The sequence below is a fragment of the Oryctolagus cuniculus genome, chromosome 1, assembly GCF_964237555.1.
Source record: "Oryctolagus cuniculus chromosome 1, mOryCun1.1, whole genome shotgun sequence".
Classification (NCBI taxonomy): domain Eukaryota; kingdom Metazoa; phylum Chordata; class Mammalia; order Lagomorpha; family Leporidae; genus Oryctolagus; species Oryctolagus cuniculus.
In genome coordinates, this window is record NC_091432.1 from 73992786 (window position 1) to 74014670 (window position 21885).

The following is a 21885-nucleotide window of genomic DNA, read 5'->3' on the forward strand; positions in this document are numbered from 1 at the left end:
TGCTCTGTCTTTAAAATATATAGAGATCTGTGTTTGAAGTTATTAAAGAGTTACTTTAAACTTTATAGATATAATAATGCTTTTGTAGTTCTTTTTAAAAACATAATTGGGCCAGTGCCGAGGCTCAATAGGCTAATCCTCCACCTTGCGGCGCTGGCACACCGGGTTCTAGTCCCGGTCGGGGCACCGGATTCTGTCCCTGTTGCCCCTCTTCCAGGCCAGCCCTCTGCTATGGCCCAGGAGTGCAGTGGAGGATGGCCCAAGTGCTTGGGCCCTGCACTCCATGGGAGACCAGAAGCACCTGGCTCCTGGCTTCAGATCAGCGCGATTCGCTGGCCATGGCGGTCATTGGAAGGTGAACCAACGGCAAAAAGGAAGACCTTTCTCTCTGTCTCTCTCTCTCACTGTCCACTCTGCCTGTCCAAAAAAAAAAAAAAAAAAAAAAAAAAAAAAAAAAAACCATATTTGATGATATTTAATTATATGATGTATGGGCTTGCTCAAAAATAACACAGAATGAAGAAAATTGGTTGAAATGTATATGAAATAAAGTTGGCCATAAGCTGATAATTATTGAAGCTGGATTATATGTACACACACGGAGGTTCATTATACTACTGTACTTTAATCTGTTTGACATTTTCTCTAATATGAAGTTAAATAAAACATAGCTAGAATATGAGCACATCTCACAATCTTCACACCTACTCCTGAGACACAGGTCATCTCTCTCCTGTATTGTAGTGATAATCTCCCTAAATATTCTCCCATCTTTGCCCCTTTACAATCTATCCTCAGAAGAGCTGCAGGCTGATCCTGTTAAAATGTCAGATCACTCTTCCACTTAAAACACTCCAAGAGCTGCCATCTCACTCTGAGTAGAAACCAAAGTCCTTGCAACATCATCCAAGGAACTATGGTCTATGCCATTACCACACCTCAGACTTTACTCTTTGCCCCCCACTCACTCGTTTTGCTTTAGCAATGCTGGGATCCTTGATGATCCTGGAATTCCAGGAATTCTTTTGCTTAAAGGCCTTGGCATGTTCTATTCCCTCTGACTAGAACACTCTTCACCAAGATTTCCACACTGTTCCTTTCCTCATTCCCTTTAAAAATATTTTCAAATGACAAATTAGTGTCTTATTCCTCGACCGCCTTATAAAAAACAGCAACACTCTGGCATCACTTTCTCTCTCTTGCCTTGGCCTATTTCTTTTTATTAATTATACCAACACTTGACATATTGTACCTAATTTCCTACTCCTCCCTTGCTATGATGTAAATTCCATGAATTCTTTATTTATTTTTACATTTTGTCCACTGCCATCTGCCCAGTGACTAAAACACTACTTGGCACATAGTAAAGTGATGGATAAATAAGTGGTGGCAAGCGTTGAGATCCTCACTTTGTAAATAAGGAAACTAAGTAAAAAGAGGTTAAGTAACTTACTCAAAGTAGCAGATATTTTGGCTTAAACTTCTTTGCACTCTTCATTCCCTTTGCCCAGAGAGCTTTTCAAATGCAAATCAGATCCTTGATCTTTATCTTCCCTCAAAACTTGTGTACTATCTACTTTAGCCGCTCAAAGTACTTCACAAACTTATCATGAAGATTAAATATAACTATCAATAAACATTGTAGAATATTAGGCCTTATACAGTTGTTAGTTTCTACAGGTTCATCTCTAAGATCAAAGGCAGAAAGACACTGTTTTCTCCAAGTTTATTTTGATCTAGATGTGAAAATATAACTATTCTCTGGGAAGGCTGAATAAACTCCAGATATGAAAAGTTAACTAGGATGTCTTATGTTATTCATATTTGGTTTCTTGTAAGTAATGGAAATAAGATATTTCAGTTCCTTAAATGTAGTACAGTTCTTAAAATATTCAGATATGAGCACCTGGCTGAAGGCACACCCATGTGATTGTGGCTTAAATATAGCTCCAGGTTTCATCTCTTGTGTGCAGATGTGTTTGGGGGTATGTAAATAATACATATCAGTTACAGTCTGCCAGTTAGCATACATAGGATAATAGAGTTAATTAATGAGCATGACCCTCAGGTTTTTCAAAATACTGATTTGTAACTTGCCAAAGAATTATATATCTAGGGCATTATGTTGTTCAAATAAGGAGAAAAATGATTTCAACATTTAGATATTTGGGGAAAAAACCACATTTATACCATTTTTTCCATTGATCCATAATGACATATATGAGTGAGCATTTTAAAATGCAATGCAAGTTTTCAAAATTCCCATTTAACTAATGGAAAAAACATGTAAAGTGAAGTAATTTGTCCAAAGTCTCTTAGTGGCAAAACAAAAAAGAGGTCAGAATTTTTCCTCTAGCTAAAAGCATTTGCCTCCCAGTCTTTGCTGCTTGTGACTTATTAGGTCATATTAGAGTCATATGACATTACCAATATCTGTTTTTGAACTGTAAGAAGTTTCATGTGGTTCAAACTAACATTAATAACAGAACACTTTAAAACCACAACATGTGCAAACTCAGAAATTTCTACAAACACATCCTGTAAGTGAAGGTGATAAAATAGCAAAATTTAGAGTCTCATACCAACTACAGAGAAGCTATCTTAAGGCAATAGAAGAAAATTATAGCATATCTTGTAAACTCCAATACTTTATGAATGATAATGACGAATAAGATTAGAGAATGTCTATGTTCAAATAACTAAAGAATACCATGCAAAGGAGCCCAAGATCATAGATTTGATTCCTTTGTCATTCTGCTAATTCTGACATGTTCCATGAACTATTGTACTTGCCCTTAATCCGAGATATTCATCTCTCAAAGGAATGTCCCAAGGCAGAAGGTAAGAGGCACAGGCTGAGGTGGAAAGGAATTCCAAGGAAAGAAAATCACGATGCCTGCAGTGCACATAGTGGGCATCAATAAGGCAGGTTCTTGTACCTGCCCAGTGCTATATGCCCAATACATGGTAAATAAATAAGTGAATCATGAATGAATATCTTGCTAGTGATGAGTAAGTTGACACATTCCTAATTGTAAAGGATAACATCCTAAATGATACATCTAAAAATCTGTATAGTGTGTCTTAGCTGGAAGAGACGGTGAAGACATCTAATCTGGTGCCCATATTTTATATTTGGAAAAACTAAGGCTTGGAATGATAAATCCAAGATTATAGTGATTGGGACTAGAATTTGTGACTTCTCAGTGTCAGAAATGGGATCAGAATTTATGACTCCTGGGTTTCAGTGTAATATTCTTTCCAGTATATCAGGATAAAGCACCTTTCTCACCAACAGAAATAACTAGCATGTAAGTTTCACATCCTGAATACAGCAGAGCAGTCTTATTCAGTGTTACAATTAGAGGATGTGTTAAAGGTTATTTAATCTAGCCCCATATGGACGAGAAAGCCCTGGTGCAAAATGTTAAATGTTTTGTCAAGTTTAGACAGTTAGAGAATCAACACACAAACACAAGTCTCCAGATAAAGGACACATTCCACCTCATGCTAAATGACTTTTTTATACTTAAAGCCTATTTGCTTTTTACACACTTTGATGCCATATCATCCTCCAAATGTGGGTAACAGAAAATGTTTATTTATATACAAGTACATGGGAAAGAAATTCCATTCAGCTTTTTAAAAAAATTGTTACAAATAAAAAGTTCTTTTTAATACATTCATCCTTTGCACACAAAATACATTCTTTTTACTTTTGCTCAGTGTGAATTATTTCTTAATAAAACTTAAGCTACAATGGACAGTCAGGCGGTTTGGCAATTTGACAATCTTTGTTCCAGAAAGAAAATTCAAACTTTAGAATACAGTCAATATATAAAAGAAACTGTATATTAAAAATGCTCCTTCATTGAATCCTAAGAGATTAGATATGAGATATGAGTAGACCTCTCTAGAATGATGTATAGCTGTCCCTAAAATAATGCAGAGGACTTAAGAAATGCTCTATGTGATGATAACTCAACTTCTACAAGACTGAAGCAATCTTCATGAAATTGATTATTTAAATGACAGGCTCATAGAAAAATTCTTATGAATATATTGGGGTGTTAGCCATTATTCAGGAGTCTCTTAATTGATCAATTGAACTAAGATCAAAAATTACATTCTCCAAATAGGATTTTAAGAGGCTCTACATAAATCAATACAAATGACATGGTTGGTTAGACTAACTGCTTTTAGAGGGATGTGAAAACATATGCCCCCAGAAAAACTTTTTACATAAATGTTCATAGCAGCATTACTTATTAGTTATCATAGCCAAAAGCAGAAATAACCCAAATGCCCATCAACTGATGGACAAATGAAATGTGGTATACACATACAATGAGATATATTATTTGACCATGAAAAGAATGTACTGATTCATGCTACCACATAGATGAGTCTTGAAGACATTATATAATTAAGAGAAGCCAGACACAAAAGGCCACATATTGTCATATTAGATGACTTTATTTGGGTGACACAGCCAGGATAGGCAAATCCATAGAGATAGAAAGTATATTAGTTGTTGCCAGATGCTGGGAAGGACAGGGAGGAGTGAATGCTAATGGATATAAGGTTTCTTCTGGAGGTGAGGAAATGTTCTGAAAATAGATATTGGTGATACTGAACAATGTAGTGAATATATGAAAAAGATGAATTTTACACATAAAAAGGGTAAATTGTATGTTAATTATAACTTAATTTTTAAAAGAGATGCAACATCATTTGAAAACATTTTGTTCAAGCTCTTGACCCCTTTCTCACCCCACTTTTTAAATGTTGTTCAAAATTGTTCATACAATCACATTTATATATGAACATATAAATATGATACAGTGTACCATTAATATTTGCATATTAACATTTTTAAATCAAGTACTATGCTTATAATGACATTGATGGTTAGATTTTATATATTGATGTATACAGACTTTACTGAAATCCTATGATTGAAACCAATAACCAAATATTAAGATTTGAGTTCATAAAACTCAATGATTAACTTGTTTGTAGAAACTACATATATATTAAAAATCCATGTTTTAATGAAGGGATAGGAAAAAAGAAGAAAATCAAGGATTCTTTAAGTCTTCATAAAGTAGCATCTCTAAATATGCTAACTAGCTGCTGAAAAGATCCCAGAATTATATATTTTGCATTTTGTTTCATCCCTACACTAAAAGTCATGCATTAAAAGTGTGTGCAACAATATTTATGAGACACACTTCTTCCCTTTAGATGATCAAAAATCTCTTAACTCATTATTTGAAATTTTGAGCAGAGTGTTTTTTGCTGACAACAGCAATTTTACTCATGCATTAATCTGAATATATTTTTGTAGCTTCCTTATCTGATATCAAAGGAGCTCCAATCATCTGGTATTCCAGAAGACACTTCAGTGAGAAGAAATTAGAAGCCAGCATTCCAGTCATTTAAAAGTGTCTACAACAGGGACATGAAAGCCCCAATAGGCCTCTAAAGGGATAAGAGGATTTTTTAAAAATCAATTGACATTCATTGTCAAATAGCCTATAAGAAAGTTCCACTAGCATTCTGCAGTTGAATAGAACAAGAGAATATACCTAATGATTACATTCCAGAAAGCAATATGTGTAGCAGCTATTTTCAGAGGGCTTGTCAAGTTTTACTATTATTATTTAATCCAGGCATAACTGTGTAACCTTAAACAAAAACTGTACCATTCAAACTAATGACAAATTATCCTAAGAAGCCAGATTCTTCTTTGTTATTCTGTACATGAATTTTTGTTTTATTAGACACTTGGTACTCCAAAGTTTATTTCAGAACTTAGTGCACATATAGAAAGTGAAAGAAACCCTTAGGGGTTGATAATTATGTCCATCAAATAAAGTCAAATACAAAATAAAATTCCTAAAGCAGATCACAAACTTAGGATTCACAACTCCATTTTCACCAAGGGAAGAAACAAGAGCCACACAACTGGAATAATTTCTCCAAAGCACATCTTGTTATCAAGAACTAAAAGAAGAAAAGTTCATGTATAATTGAATAATTAATCACCAGTAAGTTTATGATCTAAATCTGATTCCAATAACAAGCTAAGAATTAATAAACAGCTATCCTAATGTTCACAAAGGGAATAACAATATCACCTTAATTAACTTTCTGGTTTTTTTAAATTAGGCAAATGGACAACAATAAACAGTAAATGTGGCCCCATAAAAAGAAGAGAGAGATCAATCCATTTTTCTTTTCTTTACATGGAGAATAGGATCAAGAAAAAACATATTTAAATTACACTGTGAGGTATTTTAATTTTGAGACTACATTTCCTGATAATGAGTTTACAACCCTGGAATTGCCTATCAGGAGAAAGAGAGAATACTTTTCCTGAAGTATGTAAAAAAAAAAAAAAAAAAAAAAAAAAAAAAGGAGGGATGACAGTAATGCATAATGCTGAAAGGCAGATCAATAAACAAGTTTCTTTTAGGGAATGCTTTCAGAAATGAAGCGCTTTTATTTGAATCCAGGAAAGCTGTGGTGTTTTTTATCCCCTTTAAGAATCTATACCTGTATCAGACCATCCAAAACCTGCTCTTAAGAAGAAAAGAACATTTGAATGCTGTTTGCTGAGCACTGTACTTTCACTTTGTCTCATCTCATTTTCATGATATTCCTGACAAATCTTATAGATGAGAAAACTGATGCTCGAAATATTGTGCTTTGCCTGAAGTCACAGCTATTTTAGCACATACATAAACTAGTACTTCCCTTCTATACATCTGCATAAATTACTCTCCAAAGGGTCAATCACCATATACCAAGGATTCCATCAGAAACTAGAATACAGCATCTCTAAAAATTCTGTCTTAAATCAGTGTGAAAGTAAAATTGAGTCACACACCTCAGAAGTCCAAGAAGTGGTTGCTAGCATTTGTGCTTGGATCTCTTATCCAAAGTCTCCTTGCCCTTCCCCCCCAAAATAAATAAATAAATAAAAAAGAACCCTCATCCAACTCAAGTATGTTTCTCTCCATGAGTCAAGACCACAGAACAAGCAAAAATCCATCTCTCAACCCAGAAAAGTGTAAAGTTATTCTCCAAACAGAATCATTTGAGTCATATGCTTTATTAACAAAAATTCTTACATAAATTATCTCTAATTTTCAAATCAAAGACCTGTGTTCTGCTATATTTCACATAAAGCAGTTTGGCTTCAGTTCTTTTAAACTTCAATCTTCTCAAGAGAATCAAATCAACTATCCAAATGTCATTTGAAACTTTTCTAAAATAGATCTTGGGGACTGCTTTATGCCAGTGACCCACCAGCCCCTTGCCTACAGGAGATAGAAAACTTCATGTTAGTCTAGTTGCAGGATCCTTAGTGAAGATTCTGCTCTACTAAAAAGGCCTACCTTGAAATCCTAGAGACACACGCATTATTCATTAAGCTGAGTGGGGATTATGTTTGGTGAGGAATAAATGAATAATTTCCATCATTTCACATAACTTTCCTGAAAGAACACCTTTTTAAACTCAGGAACCAGTTTTTGATTGAACAGAACATTAATGAGTATAGACTGACAGAGGCAATCCTAGCCTAGGGATTGTTTCTTTGCCTAACAACACTTAATCTTCTCCCTGGAGGATGGGATGTACTTATGGTAGAAGAGCAAAGCTTTTTTAAAAGTATCAGTAGCTGTGAGTCAATAGGTATTTAACTGAACACATCATGAGAGGCAAAGCACTGCAAGATGAAATTTTAAGTTAATCGGCCATCTAGTTCAATTCCCAACCACTGCTTCAGTTCTCGCCACATCATTTTTACCAAGTTCTTATCTAGCTTCTGAGACAGCACTTTCCTTGATGAAGCAACTTTTTTCAAAAGTTGTCTCCGATGTGGAGTCCAAATCTTTAGACCTATGGCCCCTATTAATGGGTCTCATCCCATCCACAGCATCTTGCAGTAACACATTAATTTTCTTTTCCAGACTAACTCTCCCCAAAATTTTTAAAGTACTCTTCAAATGTCTTAAATTCTAAATTCCTTCACAAAGCTGGTTATGCTTCAATTTGTTTTTCATTTCAAAGTATGGTTCCCAGAAATGACTGTAACATTCCAAAATCATAGAAGTTAATAAATAGGATGAAATGCCATCTCCTTTATTAAAGCATTATGATATTAATTAGTGGCTTGAAAAGATAATTTCTTAAAACAGTATGAAGTGTGAAAAAATGTAAGGAGAGGCAGCTTTCTTTATAAACACAAATAGGCTCGTGTCACATAAATGAACCCAAAAATAAGAAACATCCTCTCTTCTCCCAAAATGAGTATTTAACCATACTGCTTATGTGGATGTGTTTTCACTTGCTTTTGGTTCTCTAAGTCTCAAATACATTACTATAGTCACATCAAAACACATTTGTCAAGACCATAGTTGAAAAAAATAAGTAACCAGCTGCAGTTAAAATAACAACAAAAAACTCTAGAAAAATGAAATGGCAATTCCTAGAAGAGCTGTTCCAGAGGCATACACAGAATTCTCCAGGACTAAGAAATGGAAAATGTCTATCTTTAAGGCCAGTTGGTTTAACAAGTGATAAAAGGAAACAGGTTTTTTTCTGATTAGTCTCTCATTCATGTGTCTTATAAAAAAGATCTTTCAATTGAATCAGAAGACCAATTCAAAATCATTTGCAAGTGAAGTTTATTCAGAGTAAATGATTAATTGAAACTTGGTGCTGGATCTGGAAGAACTGTGGGATAGCTTAAAGCATAAAGAAGGCAAATCACTGACATAGAACTGGGAGTCACCAGTATCCTTCAGAACGAAGACAAAGAATTTGCTGATTACCTTTTATTTCCTTTCTGCATCTGCTTCCTCCAGCCAATAATCCTAACTCACAGATCCACTTCTGGTCATTGTTTTCTACCTTTCTTAGCAAGTCGGAATTTGATACATCATCAACTCAATCCACTGGAGTATCATGTTTAGTTGTTTTCTTGCCACTTAAGAAGAGAGGCTAACATGAAATAACTACAAGTCAGGGGCAAAGAAAGTCCAGGAAAAGCCAATGGCCTAATTAAAGTAACCCACAGAAAGATAATTGCCCCTCAATAATAAAAAATTAAATGTTAATATTATTCAATAAATATAATGAAGGCATGCAAAGGAGTAAAAATCCTTGCATAGACAATGGAGAAAGCACAAAATCCTTTGAGGAGACAATCTACAGGAAGCTATATTAAAATATCATTAATATCAGCAAACTATCATTTGTAGATTTTCCCAAGACTGATCCCATGACATAAATATCCATTTTCATTTGGGAACTGAGAAAAGTTTTGTCATGTATTTAATAACTTTATGAAAAGGAGAAAAATAGCACAGCAATAACGGAAAAGACACGGATTCTGGGGTCTCATTAGTAAAACCAAGCCAGATTAAATTATGATGAAACAATTCTTTATCATTAAATGAGAATACATTTTTAGCCTAAAGAAGGTTCATCTTATTAAATACTACCATGACAATAAGAACTGCCAGAAAAGCCAGAAAGTTTTGGGTCCTGGCCTGGGTTGAGATGACTTCATTTTTAACTACTGTTTTCTCTCAAGTTCTATTTGACAGAATTTCCATTTAGCCAAAAAACGCCCCTCTCAGCACTAAATTATTTATTCATTATTATTTATTGCACCTACAATATTGTTAGGGATTGAGACACATCAGTGGATAAGTGTCCATAGGCCCAGTCTGGAATTCACATAGCTAAGGGAAAAAAATAAAGAGGGAAGGGAAGAGGAGGGGAGGGGAGGGGAGAGGAGGGGAGGGGAGGGGAGGGGAGGGGAGGGGAGGGGAGGGCAGAGAAGGGAAGGGAAGGGAAGGGAAGGGAAGGGAAGGGAAGGGAGGAAGACAGGCTGACATTCTCATATATCCCTGCTGGAGGTCTATGTCTGGGTGACCTAGGCTTTAGAGAGGTTGAGAGGAGTACCAGGGAAAGAAAGAATCAAGGTCAGTGCCTTCTAATCCCCTTCCTTGGTCACCAACAGAGAGAGGAAGCCATGCCCCAGGGAATAAATGTCATATTACAAATATGGCCCTAGAGGTTGGTGTTTTGCAACTAAAGCAACCATATTTTCAACATATCTGCTGCTGTAAGACAGAGTTGGGTCATCGTATTCTGGGAACAGTAGATTTTTGTCTTAAATGAAAGTTAATAAACTTAAGGGCATTTCCTCACAGTTTAAAAGGCTTACCTGCCTTGATTAACTTATTTTCTGAATACTTTTAGTTGCTCGAGTAATGAAGAAGATGCAGAGGGAAAGGCAACAATTATAATAAATTATTTTGGGCTTTTTTTTCCCCTTTAGAGACAGATCCTAAAAGAAAAACAATTCAGACTTCAAGGATCCTTTCCTGTTTCCCATAGGATCAGGACAAAACACAGTGAGGCCAAGCAAAAGTATCAGTCCTTTAAACAACATGACTAATCCCATGTGCCTGAGATTAGTCACTCTGTAACTTGCTGAAAAAATGCTTTATCTTATCAATATCATGTCTCTCCATGACTCATTTCTTTACAGTTAAGCCACTTTCAGACAACAACATATTAGGACCGAGGTTGTCACCATCTACAGCAGCAGTGGAATTACTTGTCATATCCTTATTCCATTACTCATCCCGCATTATGCTAAGCAGCCAGCTACAGAAACATCTGACAGCATCAACAGCACACAGGTTTAATTATCCTCCCAATTTGCCCTTATATCAGTGAACAAATTGGAAGTCATCAAAGTATGGCACTCAAGAAATAGGAACATGTATTCAGCAGCACATCTTCCATTTTGAGTCCTTGTTTTACAACTGGCTAAGTAAAGGCATCTACACCCTCATTTGAAATAGAGGTTTGCAGTCACACAAGCATGAAAGGAAGGAGAACAGCAGGGAGGGAGGAAGAAAGGCATGGAGAGACCAGGAAATAGACAGGAAAAGAGAAATAGGAAACAATGTATGGTGGCAAGGCTGAGAGTAACATTATTACTAGAAAGAGATGATAAACGACAGCTCAACCTGCTTCAACAAGCAGAATCTTCCTAAGGTTATCCTTGAAGATGGAAACACGTGAGACCTTTCCTCTGTTGCTATTCTCACTTATCATACTTAAAACATCTATAAAATCCTAAGCATTGGTTAGTCCAAGACGGACAGCGCCAGCAAGAGATGACCTATCATCAAGGAACATGCTCTGTCTACTTGGAACTCTGTACTTCAGTCCATTATTCCACAGTATTTTGGTCATATCTGGCCCGTTTTCTGATGCTAATAATAAGGTCTTAGAGATAATCTTTTATATTCAAATATTCAATTATCACCCATTTGTATTTTTTATTTTTCAAATTTCATTGATTTCAAATGGTAGGAAAGAAAATAGAAGATGAAATGGTAGGGAATCAGAGGGAAACATGAAAGGAAAAGTATTCTCTTTTCCAACAAATCCACTCTAGGAAAGGTAGGAATGAGACTTTGAGAAGGAGTACAGATTCATGAACTTTCCCAATTTTTTTTTTTTATTTCTTAATACATTTAAGGACATCAATGCACTAAAATGTTTGGTCTGTGAAATCATTAGCACCAAAAGGAGTCATGGAGTTTGTATATATTATTAAAACAATGATTGTTACTGTTGGTCATGGGTAAAGGTTTCATTTCATTTTTACATCCCAAAGTTCTTGAAAGTGCCTGTGGACAAAAGAAATAACACTTTTCAAGATCTCCATGGGGTCATCGATATGCACCATAGAGACAGTACTTGGCCTTCCCAGGTTTGTTTTATCTGGTAGACAAAAAAATCAGGGACCCCAGAAGATGACCACTGAAGCCTGCAAGAACAGCCCCCACATGCACACACTGACGTGCAGGAGGGATCCCTACAGTACATTTCCCTCAGGACTGCGTTCAGGAATGCGCTTTTACTTGCTTTTTAAAAAAACAAAAGCAACATGCTCTGCAGATCATGGAGCTCCTAGTGCAATTTTCTCCTTGCTCCGACTCGACACCGCGAAAGAGTGAAACCATTGTATGTTCTGCTAATGCTGGCCTGTGGACACAGCCCTTGGCCTGCCATGCTTTGTAAGCTCAGGAGCCCACAGGAGTCAGAAGGTCCGAGAGCAGGAGCCACAGTCATCGCCAGATCTCCCCAGCAACTCGTGGCCCATCAGGGCAGCTGCTGATTTCCTTTTGCTTCTTTTTACCTCAGCCTTTAGTTGAAGTTACAACAAGTCAAATAGCTGATGCTTTTGCCTTCTCCAGGTAAGGGTGAGGATACATTGTTTACAAGTGTGTTCTGCCTGGCTTCACTGATGAGTCGACAAGCTAAGTCAAGGAAGAGTTTCTCCACATTATCAGATTCCTTGGCCGAGGTCTCCAGATAATACATGTCCTGAGCTTCTGAGAATTCTTCAGCTCTCTGCTGGGAGACCTCTCTCCTTTCAGCGAGGTCAATCTTGTTACCTGCAACAGTGGTACAAAGAAAGAGCCATCATTTGACTATTTTCAGGCTCTGAAGCAGCACAATTCGATTTAGATCTGAAGTCAAACCAGACAGGCTACTAAGGCAAAGCAAATATGACTGTGACTACTGATGGGAATGTTTATTTTATACTATCAGTACCAAGGTAGGCATTTGGCCTTGTGGATACGATGCCAGGAAGATGACCACATTCCACATCGGAGTGTCTGGGATCAATTTCCATCTCCAGTTCCTGACTCCAGCTTCCTGCCTCCTGGGAGGCAGCAGAGATGGCTCAAAAAAGTGGATTTCTACCACTCACATAGAGATACCTGGATTGAGCTCTCAGCTCTTGGCTTTGTCTCCAGCTGTTTTGGTTATTTGAAGAATGAACCAATGGAGAGGGGAACTCATTCTCTCTGTCTCTGACTCTTTACTCCTCAAATAAATAAAATTTTAAAAAACATAATGCCATCACCATTTGTAATGACAAAGAAGTTGACACAACTCAAATGGACATCAATAGGGTACTGGCTTAATAAACTATAGAATATCTACAGAATGGAGTATTTGCCACTGTAAAAAGCAATGAGGAGGGGCTGGCGCTTGTGGTGTAGTGGGTAAAGCCACCACCTGCAGTGCCAGCATCCCAAATGGGCGCCAGTTCTAGTCCCAGCTGCTCCACTTCTCATCCAGCTCTCTGCTATGGCCTAGGAAAACAGTAGAAGATGGCTCAAGTCCTTGAGCCCCTGTACCCACATGGAAGACCCAGAAGAAGCTCCTGGCTCCTGGCTTTGGATCAGCACGGCTCTGGCCGTTGCGGCTAATTGGGGAGTGAACCGCGGATGAAAGACCTCGCTTTCTCTCTCGGTAACTCTTTCAAATAAATAAATAAATCTTAAAAAAAAAAAAAAAAAAGCAATGAGGAGGGGCTGGAGTTGTAATAGAGTGGGTTAAGCACAAGTTTTAGTCCTGGTAGCTTCATTTCAGATCCAGTGTCCTGCTAATGCACTTAGGAGGACAGTGGAAGATAAGCCAAGTGCTTGGGCCCCTGCTCCTAGTTCCTGGATGAAGCTTTTGGTTCCTGGCCAGCCCAGCCCAGTTCCAGCCACTGAGGCAATCTGAGGAGTGAACCAAAAGATGGTAAATCTTTCCCTCCATCTTTCTCTCTGTTTCTCCTCCTCTTTCTCTCCCTCTCTCTCTCTTTCTATAACTCTGCCTTTCAAATAAATAAATCTTTAAAAAAATGAGGACTATTTCATTATACTGCCATTGAATGAGAAACTAGGATATAGTTCAGCAAAAAAGGCAAAGCAGAAAAAAGTATTTATAATAATATGTAACTGTCTATCTAAAAAAGGGAAGATATGAATATATATATATATATCATACACAAACTTTATCTACTTTTTTAATGGAAAAGTAAACCAGATTTTTAACTTAAAGGATAATGATTACCTATGAATATAATGTTTTGTAAATTTGGCTTCAGAAATTAATAAATGTTTTTTATATTATTATACAATTAATAAAATTATATAATCACAAAATTAAATTTAAAAAGCAATTCCTAAATATCAAAAGTTAAACAAATTACTATGTTTATCTTGTATAACCACACAGAGAGAAACAATTTCAAGTGAATTTAAAGATACAGTAATTTATTTTTTTAAAGATTTATTATTTATTTATTTGAAAGTCAGAGTTACACAGAGAGAGGAAAGGCAGAGAGAGAGAGAGAGAGGCCCTCCATCTGATGGTTCACTCCCCAATTGGCCACAACGGCCGGAACTATGCCGATCTGAAGGCAAGAGCCAGGAGCTTCTTCTGGGTCTCCCACACAGGTGCAGGGGCCCAAGGAATTGGGCCATCTTGTACTGCCATCCCAGGCCACAGCAGAGAGCTGGATCGGAAGTGGAGCAGCCAGGCCTCGAAACGGCACCCATATGGGATGCCGGCGCTTCAGGCCAGGGCGTCAACCCACTGCGCCACAGCTGGGCCCATGAGATACAGTAATTTAACCATATATTGTTCTGTATGTAGGATTAAAGACCAAAAGAACTGAAGGAAAATATCTTGAGCTGTTTCAATAATCATCTTGTCAATGGCAATGTTGGTATTATTATCATGAGACTGCTATATGTGTGTCATGGGATAAAGTGAACAAGTAATTATGCTAATATCACTGGGAACCGGGGTTTTTGACATGGGAAGAAGAAAACACAGATATGAGATTAATGAGGTTAAATAAAATTTCTGAAGTCCTGAATTATAAATGGAAGCATCAATGTGAATAATTTATAGTATATTTGATTATTGAAAAGTTTTCTACATCTTTTCTTTGGGAAACCTGACAAAGGTAATATGTCAAGTGTGCTACCTAGCAGCATTGCTTAAATGACACCTGATTGATCAATTATATCTGGCTTGGGAATTCTACATCTGCATTATAAATGCTTAATGGAAAACCATAACTTTGGATTTTCCTGAATATGATGACACTTCATTTGAAGACAGACTGAAAATTATGCCTGTGGAATTGTTCTAAGAGATTTTAGCTCCAACAGGGCATTGCAGCTTCCAGGCTGAAGCCAATCCTACACTTGCCTGAAGTGAACCTTTTTTTTTATTTAAAGGGAGAAGCCTCCCCTTTTTTTTTTTTTTTTTTTAATTTATTTGACAGGTAGAGTTGTACACAGTGAGAGAGAGAGAGAGAGACAGAGAGAAAGGTCCTCCCTCCATTGGTTCACTCCCCAAATGGCAGCCACGGTCAGTGCTGTGCTGATCCGAAGCCAGGAGCCAGGTGCCTCCTCCTGGTCTCCCATGTGGGTGCAGGGGCCCAAGCACTTGGGCCATCCTCCACTGCCCTCCTAGGCCACAGCAGAGAGCTGGACTGGAAGAGGAGCAACCAGGACTAGAACCTGGTGCCCATATGGGATGCCGGTGCCATAGGCGGAGGATTAACCAAGTGAGCCACGGCGCCGGCCCCCTGAAGTGAACCTTTTCTCCTTACACTTGAACTATACAACTGGGGAGGCAGCATGGGGATCCTGGAAAGCTATATGGGCTACTATGAAGAATACTTCCATTGAAAAGGGATGCCCAATGTTGATCTGCTGTTAAGCCATGTTTCCTGTCCTGTAGCTCAAGTGAATGTGATACAGGAGACAGAACATGTAGTCCTGCCTAGTAAGACAACCCTCTAGTGAGCACACACACACACATAAGCTCTGTCCACTGAACAGTCTAAAATCAAGGACAAGGTGGGCACTTTTCAAGTCCTATGAACACTTGGATTCAAGTCCTGGCTTCACTCCTGATTCCAGCTCCCTGCAAATGCATAGCCTGGGAAGCAGCAGGGGACGGCTCAAGTACTTGGGTCCCTGCCACCCATGTAGGAGTCCTAGACTGAGGTCTCAGCTCCTGTTCTAGCCCTGGATATTATACATATCTGGGGAGTGAAGCAGCAGATGGGAGATATCTCTTTTTCTCTGCCTTGAAAGCTAAATAAGGTCCATATGTTATTTGTTATGTTTCTTAATCCTCCTTTTATCTGCAGGTTCCCCCTTTATTGTTTTCTCTCTTGTATTCTTTTTTGATGGAGCATTTGTTTGTCCTATGGAATTTTTTTTTTTTTTTTTTTTTTTTTTTTTTTTTTTTTTTTTTTACAGGAAGAGTGGACAGTGAGAGAGAGAGAGACAGAGAGAAAGGTCTTCCTTTTGCCGTTGGTTCACCCTCCAATGGCCGCCACGGCCGGCGCATCGCGCTGATCCGAAGCCAGAAGCCAGGTGCTTCTCCTGGTCTCCCACGCGGGTGTAGGGCCCAAGGACTTGGGCCATCCTCCACTGCCTTCCTGGGCCACAGTAGAGAGCTGGCCTGGAAGAGGGGCAACCGGGACAGAATCTGGCGCCCCGACTGGGACTAGAACCCGGTGTGCCGGCTCCGCAAGGCGGAGGATTAGCCTATTGAGCCACGGCGCCGGCCATGGAATTTAAAAGTCTAAATTGTATTATTTTATCCCGTTGTGTTATTTGATACCATCACATGTATTTCTTGCAGATTTGTGGGTAAATCTAAATGTTTGATGAGATTCAGGTATTTTTATATTTAGCAAAAATGCTCTAAATGTGGTATTCTGACATACACTTCTAGGAAAGGCAAGAAAAATGCTTGATTGTTTCCTTTTTATTCACCAGTTCCTAAGGTAACTTGTTGGTTCCCTAGTATCCTCCAAAAATAATCATTAAGGTTCATTTATTTATATGTATATTTAAAGATGTATTTATTTATTTGAAAGTCAGAGTTACATAGAGAGAGGAGGAGAGGCAGATAGGGAGAGAGAAGTCTTCTCCACTGGTTTACTCTCCAACTGGCTGCAATGGCCGGAGCTGCACCAATCCAAAGCCAGGAGCCAGGAGCTTTCTCGGGGTCTCCCATGCAGGTGCAGGGGTCCAAGGACTTGGGCCATCTTCCACTGCTTTCCCAAGCCATAGCAGAGAGCTGGATAGAAAGTGTGGAGCAGCCGGGACTTGAACCGATGCCCATGTGAGATGCTGGCACTGCAGGCAGCAGCTTTACCCTCAATGCCAAAATGCTGGCTCTTCATTTATATTTTTAATATCATCATGACATTAAAAAATTAAATGTATTTTATATAATTCAATCCCTTGCATTTATTATCATTATTGATACTTTAATTGTCCCAACTTTGAAAATGGGATCTCCTACAAATGGGCTTCTGAATGCTTTAGACACCACCCCTGGATTCTCTAATAATTTTCTTTCTGGTAGGACAAGTGTTTCAGGTACCTCTCGCACATTTCCTGCCACATGGATTTAGCCATCTTCTTAAGAAGTGATGTTTTAGTGGGAAGTTGTATTTAGAATTTAGGTTCTAGGGCCCCTCCTTATTAGTGGGTTCATCATTGATTTTTCCTTAACTTTAATTTTTTTTTCACTACAATTCCATTTTTCCCCATCTCACATTTTTTTAATTATTTGTTTGTTTGTTTGTTTATTTGAAAGGTAGAGTGACAGAGAGGGAGGGATAGAATTGGCTCACTCTCCAAATGCCTGCACCAGCCAAGGCTGGGCCAGGCGGAAGCCAGGATCCCAGAATTCCACTCAGGTCTCCCACATGGGTGCCAGGAATCCAAGTACCTGGGCCATTGTCTGCTGCCTCCCAGGTGCATTAGCAGAAAACTGGATGAGAAGCAGAGTAGCTGGGACTCAAACCAGCACTTAAATATGGGAAGCAGTTACCCTAAGTGATGGCTTAACTGTGCCATAAAGCTCACTCCTGCAATTCTATTTCAATAGTGTATTTATCATGATAGAAGAGCAAAAGTTGTTTTCTGCTTTCCCCCCATATGAAACAGAGGTTCTAGCCTCCTGGAAAATCAAACAAATTGCAGCATTTCCTTTAGTAGATTCTTTCTGAAACAGAATTTCTTAAGTAGGCATAAATATAAGAAGAGAAAAAAATTAACCAAGTTTCTACTTTTTTAGGCAATAAACAATTGCTTTAATAATAAATTCCTTATCCACTTAATAAGAACATATACTTTTAGACCAGTAGTTTCTATTTAATGAATAGTAGTGCACAAAACTTTTATAAACATCCAACTTCTTCCCTTGGGCCTACATTGATAAAAAAATCAATCAGCAATGTTTTCTACTTTATTTTTCTAAATCATCACCATAACTCAGGACCAATTTCATGTTTTCTTCAATTGCATAAGAAATGGATGCTGAATGCATGACTTAACATAGCTGTAGACCATACTCTTGGAAGGTAACAAGGCACAAACTTAACCTGATTATAAAATCCTGGATGCTCCTAACTCAGTTTGCCTTCTCCTTAGTTCTTACTTACCTACTAACACAGTGATGACCTTGTTGCTGGCATATTGTTCTATTTCCCGCAACCACTCAGGAAGGCAACGGAAGGATTCCTCACAGGTAATGTCATAGGTGAGGATCAAGGCATTGGCGCTTCGATAATAACTCTGGGTAATGGACCGAAATCTCTCTTGACCTGCTGTGTCCCAGATCTGTAGCTGTAAAGGCATAAGAGAAGGACGAAGGTGGAGAAGCAGAAAAGAAAGACAGCATTGCCTTGTTTTAGTTTGGAAATGAAGATACCTTCACCCAAATCATTTCCTGGCTATTTTCTGCCCTTAAAAACATAGCTATGATGTATTATTATTAGATGTTTCTTGTTAGAGAGAGGGGGGCTTTTTTTCTTTGTTATTTTTCTCTTTATTCTTAAAAAACCAATAAAATTCATTGAGCATTTATTACATGCCAAGCTCTATTCCAAGCACTTTACATGTATTGAGTCACATAATCCTCATGATAATCCTATGAGGCAGATACTGTGTACTTTAATGCTCATTTCTCACATTAGGACTCTGAGGCACAGGCAGACGAACTTAATGGGTTCAGTGGAATTGCACAGCCAGTATGTCCCAGAGTCACACTGATGTGGCACTGTGGTCTCAGAGTCCATGTTCTTAACCACATGTTGTTATTACAGAAGTCACAGTACAGGGTGAGCTGTTATCCTGTGACTGTTGGCCTTTCAGTCAGCAGCCAGAGAAGGAGACAAACCCAACCTCACCACCTTCTCTAGTTCAAAATTCAAATAAGTGTATTAAAGTATTACCTTTGTTCACAAAAATAAGAGCAATGCCATAGCAGGCAAAAACAACTACTTCTCTCCACCACCACTAAGCTCTGTGACCTTGGGTGAGTCATTTGATCTCTTGGGTTTCACCTGTTTCTTTATGAAAAGAGGCTAATAACATGCAACCTGCTGAAAGCTCTCTTTTTTTTCCTGAAGTCACCTACCCGTTCCAAATCCTATTAACTGATATTTCTAATAAGAAAAAAGGGAAAATGCTTCTCACTTCTCTGCCGTGATTTCCCCTGTACACAGCAGACGACTACTGAAACAGAGCTGTTCTCCAGAGATAAGAGTATAAAACAAATCACAAGGTCTTGAGAAAGAAGAACATTAACAAAAACAATAATCGTCCCTTCCCATTGTATACATTTCACAGGCCACAGGTCCATTCACCTCTACAGAAATAAATAATGTCACTTCTTCAGGAAAGACCTTTTGGAACCTTCAGATTAGGCTAGGTTTTCCATCCCCTACCCTGAAGAGTCTCTCCTGCAAAATATTCTGCAACTCTCCTTATGTCATCTGACACACTTGGAATCATTGTTTGTAATAATTTGTTTAATAGCTATCTTCTTCCCACTAGACAGAAAACTCTATGAAGGAGGAAGTCAGGATCCATTTAACTCACCAAAGATAGTACGTGGAAAACGGTAGATGCCCAAGTATCCATTGACTATCTAGCTCATTTAATCATACAACAACCCAGTGAGGTAGCCAAGCTTATTCCTTCCTTTATTAATGGAAACTGTCTCCTAACTAACTGGTTACGCATAAAGCTGGGAAATCAAGCTCCAGGTGTTCTCTTTCCAGTTGAAGTCTCATTCTACCCTGCTGTCTTTGCCCTCAAGATAAGTTAAATGTTCACCTGTATCCAAAGAGGATGAATCAGCTGGTGTCACCTGCTCATCCCAGAGTAGCCAAAGAGACTGAAGAGTAACAGGTAGTACCTGTTGCAAAGTAGCAGCACACAGAGTCTCCTTTGATTCAAAGCTGCAGCTGTTTTTTGATGATATACATCAAGTCTAAGTATGCTATAAGCTACCATTCACATATTAGGGGGCTTTGCTAGAACAAAGCTATTTTTCTTTTTTGCCTCAAACTTACAGACATGGTTCTCCTCTGCTAAGATGTGTCTTAGAATAATAGATTAGTGCTTTAAAACCACACTGAGTCCCTAAAACACTTGTGTTTGGATTTAGACACCATCAACCATTAGAAATCAATATGCTCTCATGACCAGCACATCTTGAGAACAGTTTTGAGGGTTAAAACCACTGAAATATTTTTTACAACATTGATTTATGGCCTTGCCAAAGATAGATGCTACCATCTCATAGTGGGCTGTCTGCTTCTAGACCAAGAGTTGATTGTTGAGGATACCCACATTCTACAGTCAGCTCATTACTAGGCTGAGTTCTTTGAGATCAAGGACCATCTGTTAATTGACCTTCTACGCCCTTGTGCCTTCCTAAGCCAGCACATAGTATATGGTGAGCATGTTTGAATGACAGCTAACTAAATGAACACAGGATTGCACAATCACAAAGGAGGGACTATTTTTCCTTAAAAGATCAGTGGGTACTAAAGAGGGTTTCACAGGTAAAAATGCTGCTAGAAGAGAGTATGCTCCCAGGGGGCAAAGGTACTTTTCCCACCACAGCACTTATCACAGAACATGTACTATAACATAGGATGGGCAAATGAACGGATGGAAGATGGTCAGAGGAAAAAATATATGTATATACTTTCAGGATTCCCTTGTCTATCCAACATAGATATGATTAGAAAGAAAAGCATGGGGTTGACACTGTGGCATGGCAGGTAAAACCACTGCCTGCAGTGTCCGCATCCTATATGGACACTGGTTCGAGTCCTGGCTGCTCTACTTCTGATCCAGCTCTCTGCTATGGCCTGGGAAAGCAGTAGAAGATGGCTCAAGTCCTTGGACCCCTGCACCTGCATGGGAGACCTGGAGGAAGCTCCTGGCTCCTGGCTTCTGATAGGTGCAGCTTCGACTGTTGCAGTTATCTGGCGAGTGAACCATTGGATGAAAGACCTCTCTCTCTCTCTCTCTGTAACTCTGCCTTTGAAATAAATAAATAAATAAATCTTTTTAAAAAAAGAGAGAGAGAAAGAAAAGCAGCGAATCTTCTATTTATATTATAATTAATCTCCTAAAGTTAAAAGGCAGTAGAGCTTAGAGTTTTGCTTATTACTTATCAATATATGATAGACTAAAAAATTAATGGATAAGAGAAAATTATATATTTTTCCCATTTTTAAAATTATGTTGGAATACAAATAACAAAACTGGTCATCTTAAACATTTTAAGTGTTCAAGTCAGTGGGGTACATATATTTTAATTATATTTTTGACCCGTGGTCACCTTTGTAATGCAAACCACTTTAAGAAAAGGGCCTTTCCTTTAACTCTGCCTTTACTGATTTGGCACTTACTTAGCCTTAATAGCTATAAGAATCTTTGTAATACCTTGGATTCCCTGCCTTTTATCCTAAGAGCCATCCTATAAGAATAACACATGGAAGGGTGTCTGAGAAAGAGATGAGAAATCAGGAGGGAGACCCAGGTGTCTGGTCCTGGCCCTGCCACTCACCAGTCAGTGATGTTGCACACATCACTCACTAGTGGATTCCCTTTGCAATTGACTTACAGTCTCTGAGAAAGCTGTAAACTA

General features: G+C 38.3%; 1 protein-coding gene across 3 annotated transcripts in view; it reads right to left on the reverse strand.

The window, feature by feature from the left end:
- Positions 1 to 3579: 3579 nt before the first annotated feature.
- RAB30 (RAB30, member RAS oncogene family) overlaps positions 3580 to 21885 on the reverse strand; it is a 141912-nt gene continuing 123606 nt past the window's right edge. For all 3 annotated transcript variants that reach the window (XM_051821595.2, XM_002708665.5, XM_051821598.2), the window contains exons 4-5: positions 18377 to 18560; positions 3580 to 12503 (exon numbers count right to left, since the gene is read on the reverse strand). In XM_051821595.2, the coding sequence (XP_051677555.1) occupies positions 12253 to 12503; positions 18377 to 18560 (435 nt within the window). In that variant the 3' untranslated portion in view covers positions 3580 to 12252. The remainder of the gene's footprint in view (positions 12504 to 18376; positions 18561 to 21885) is intronic.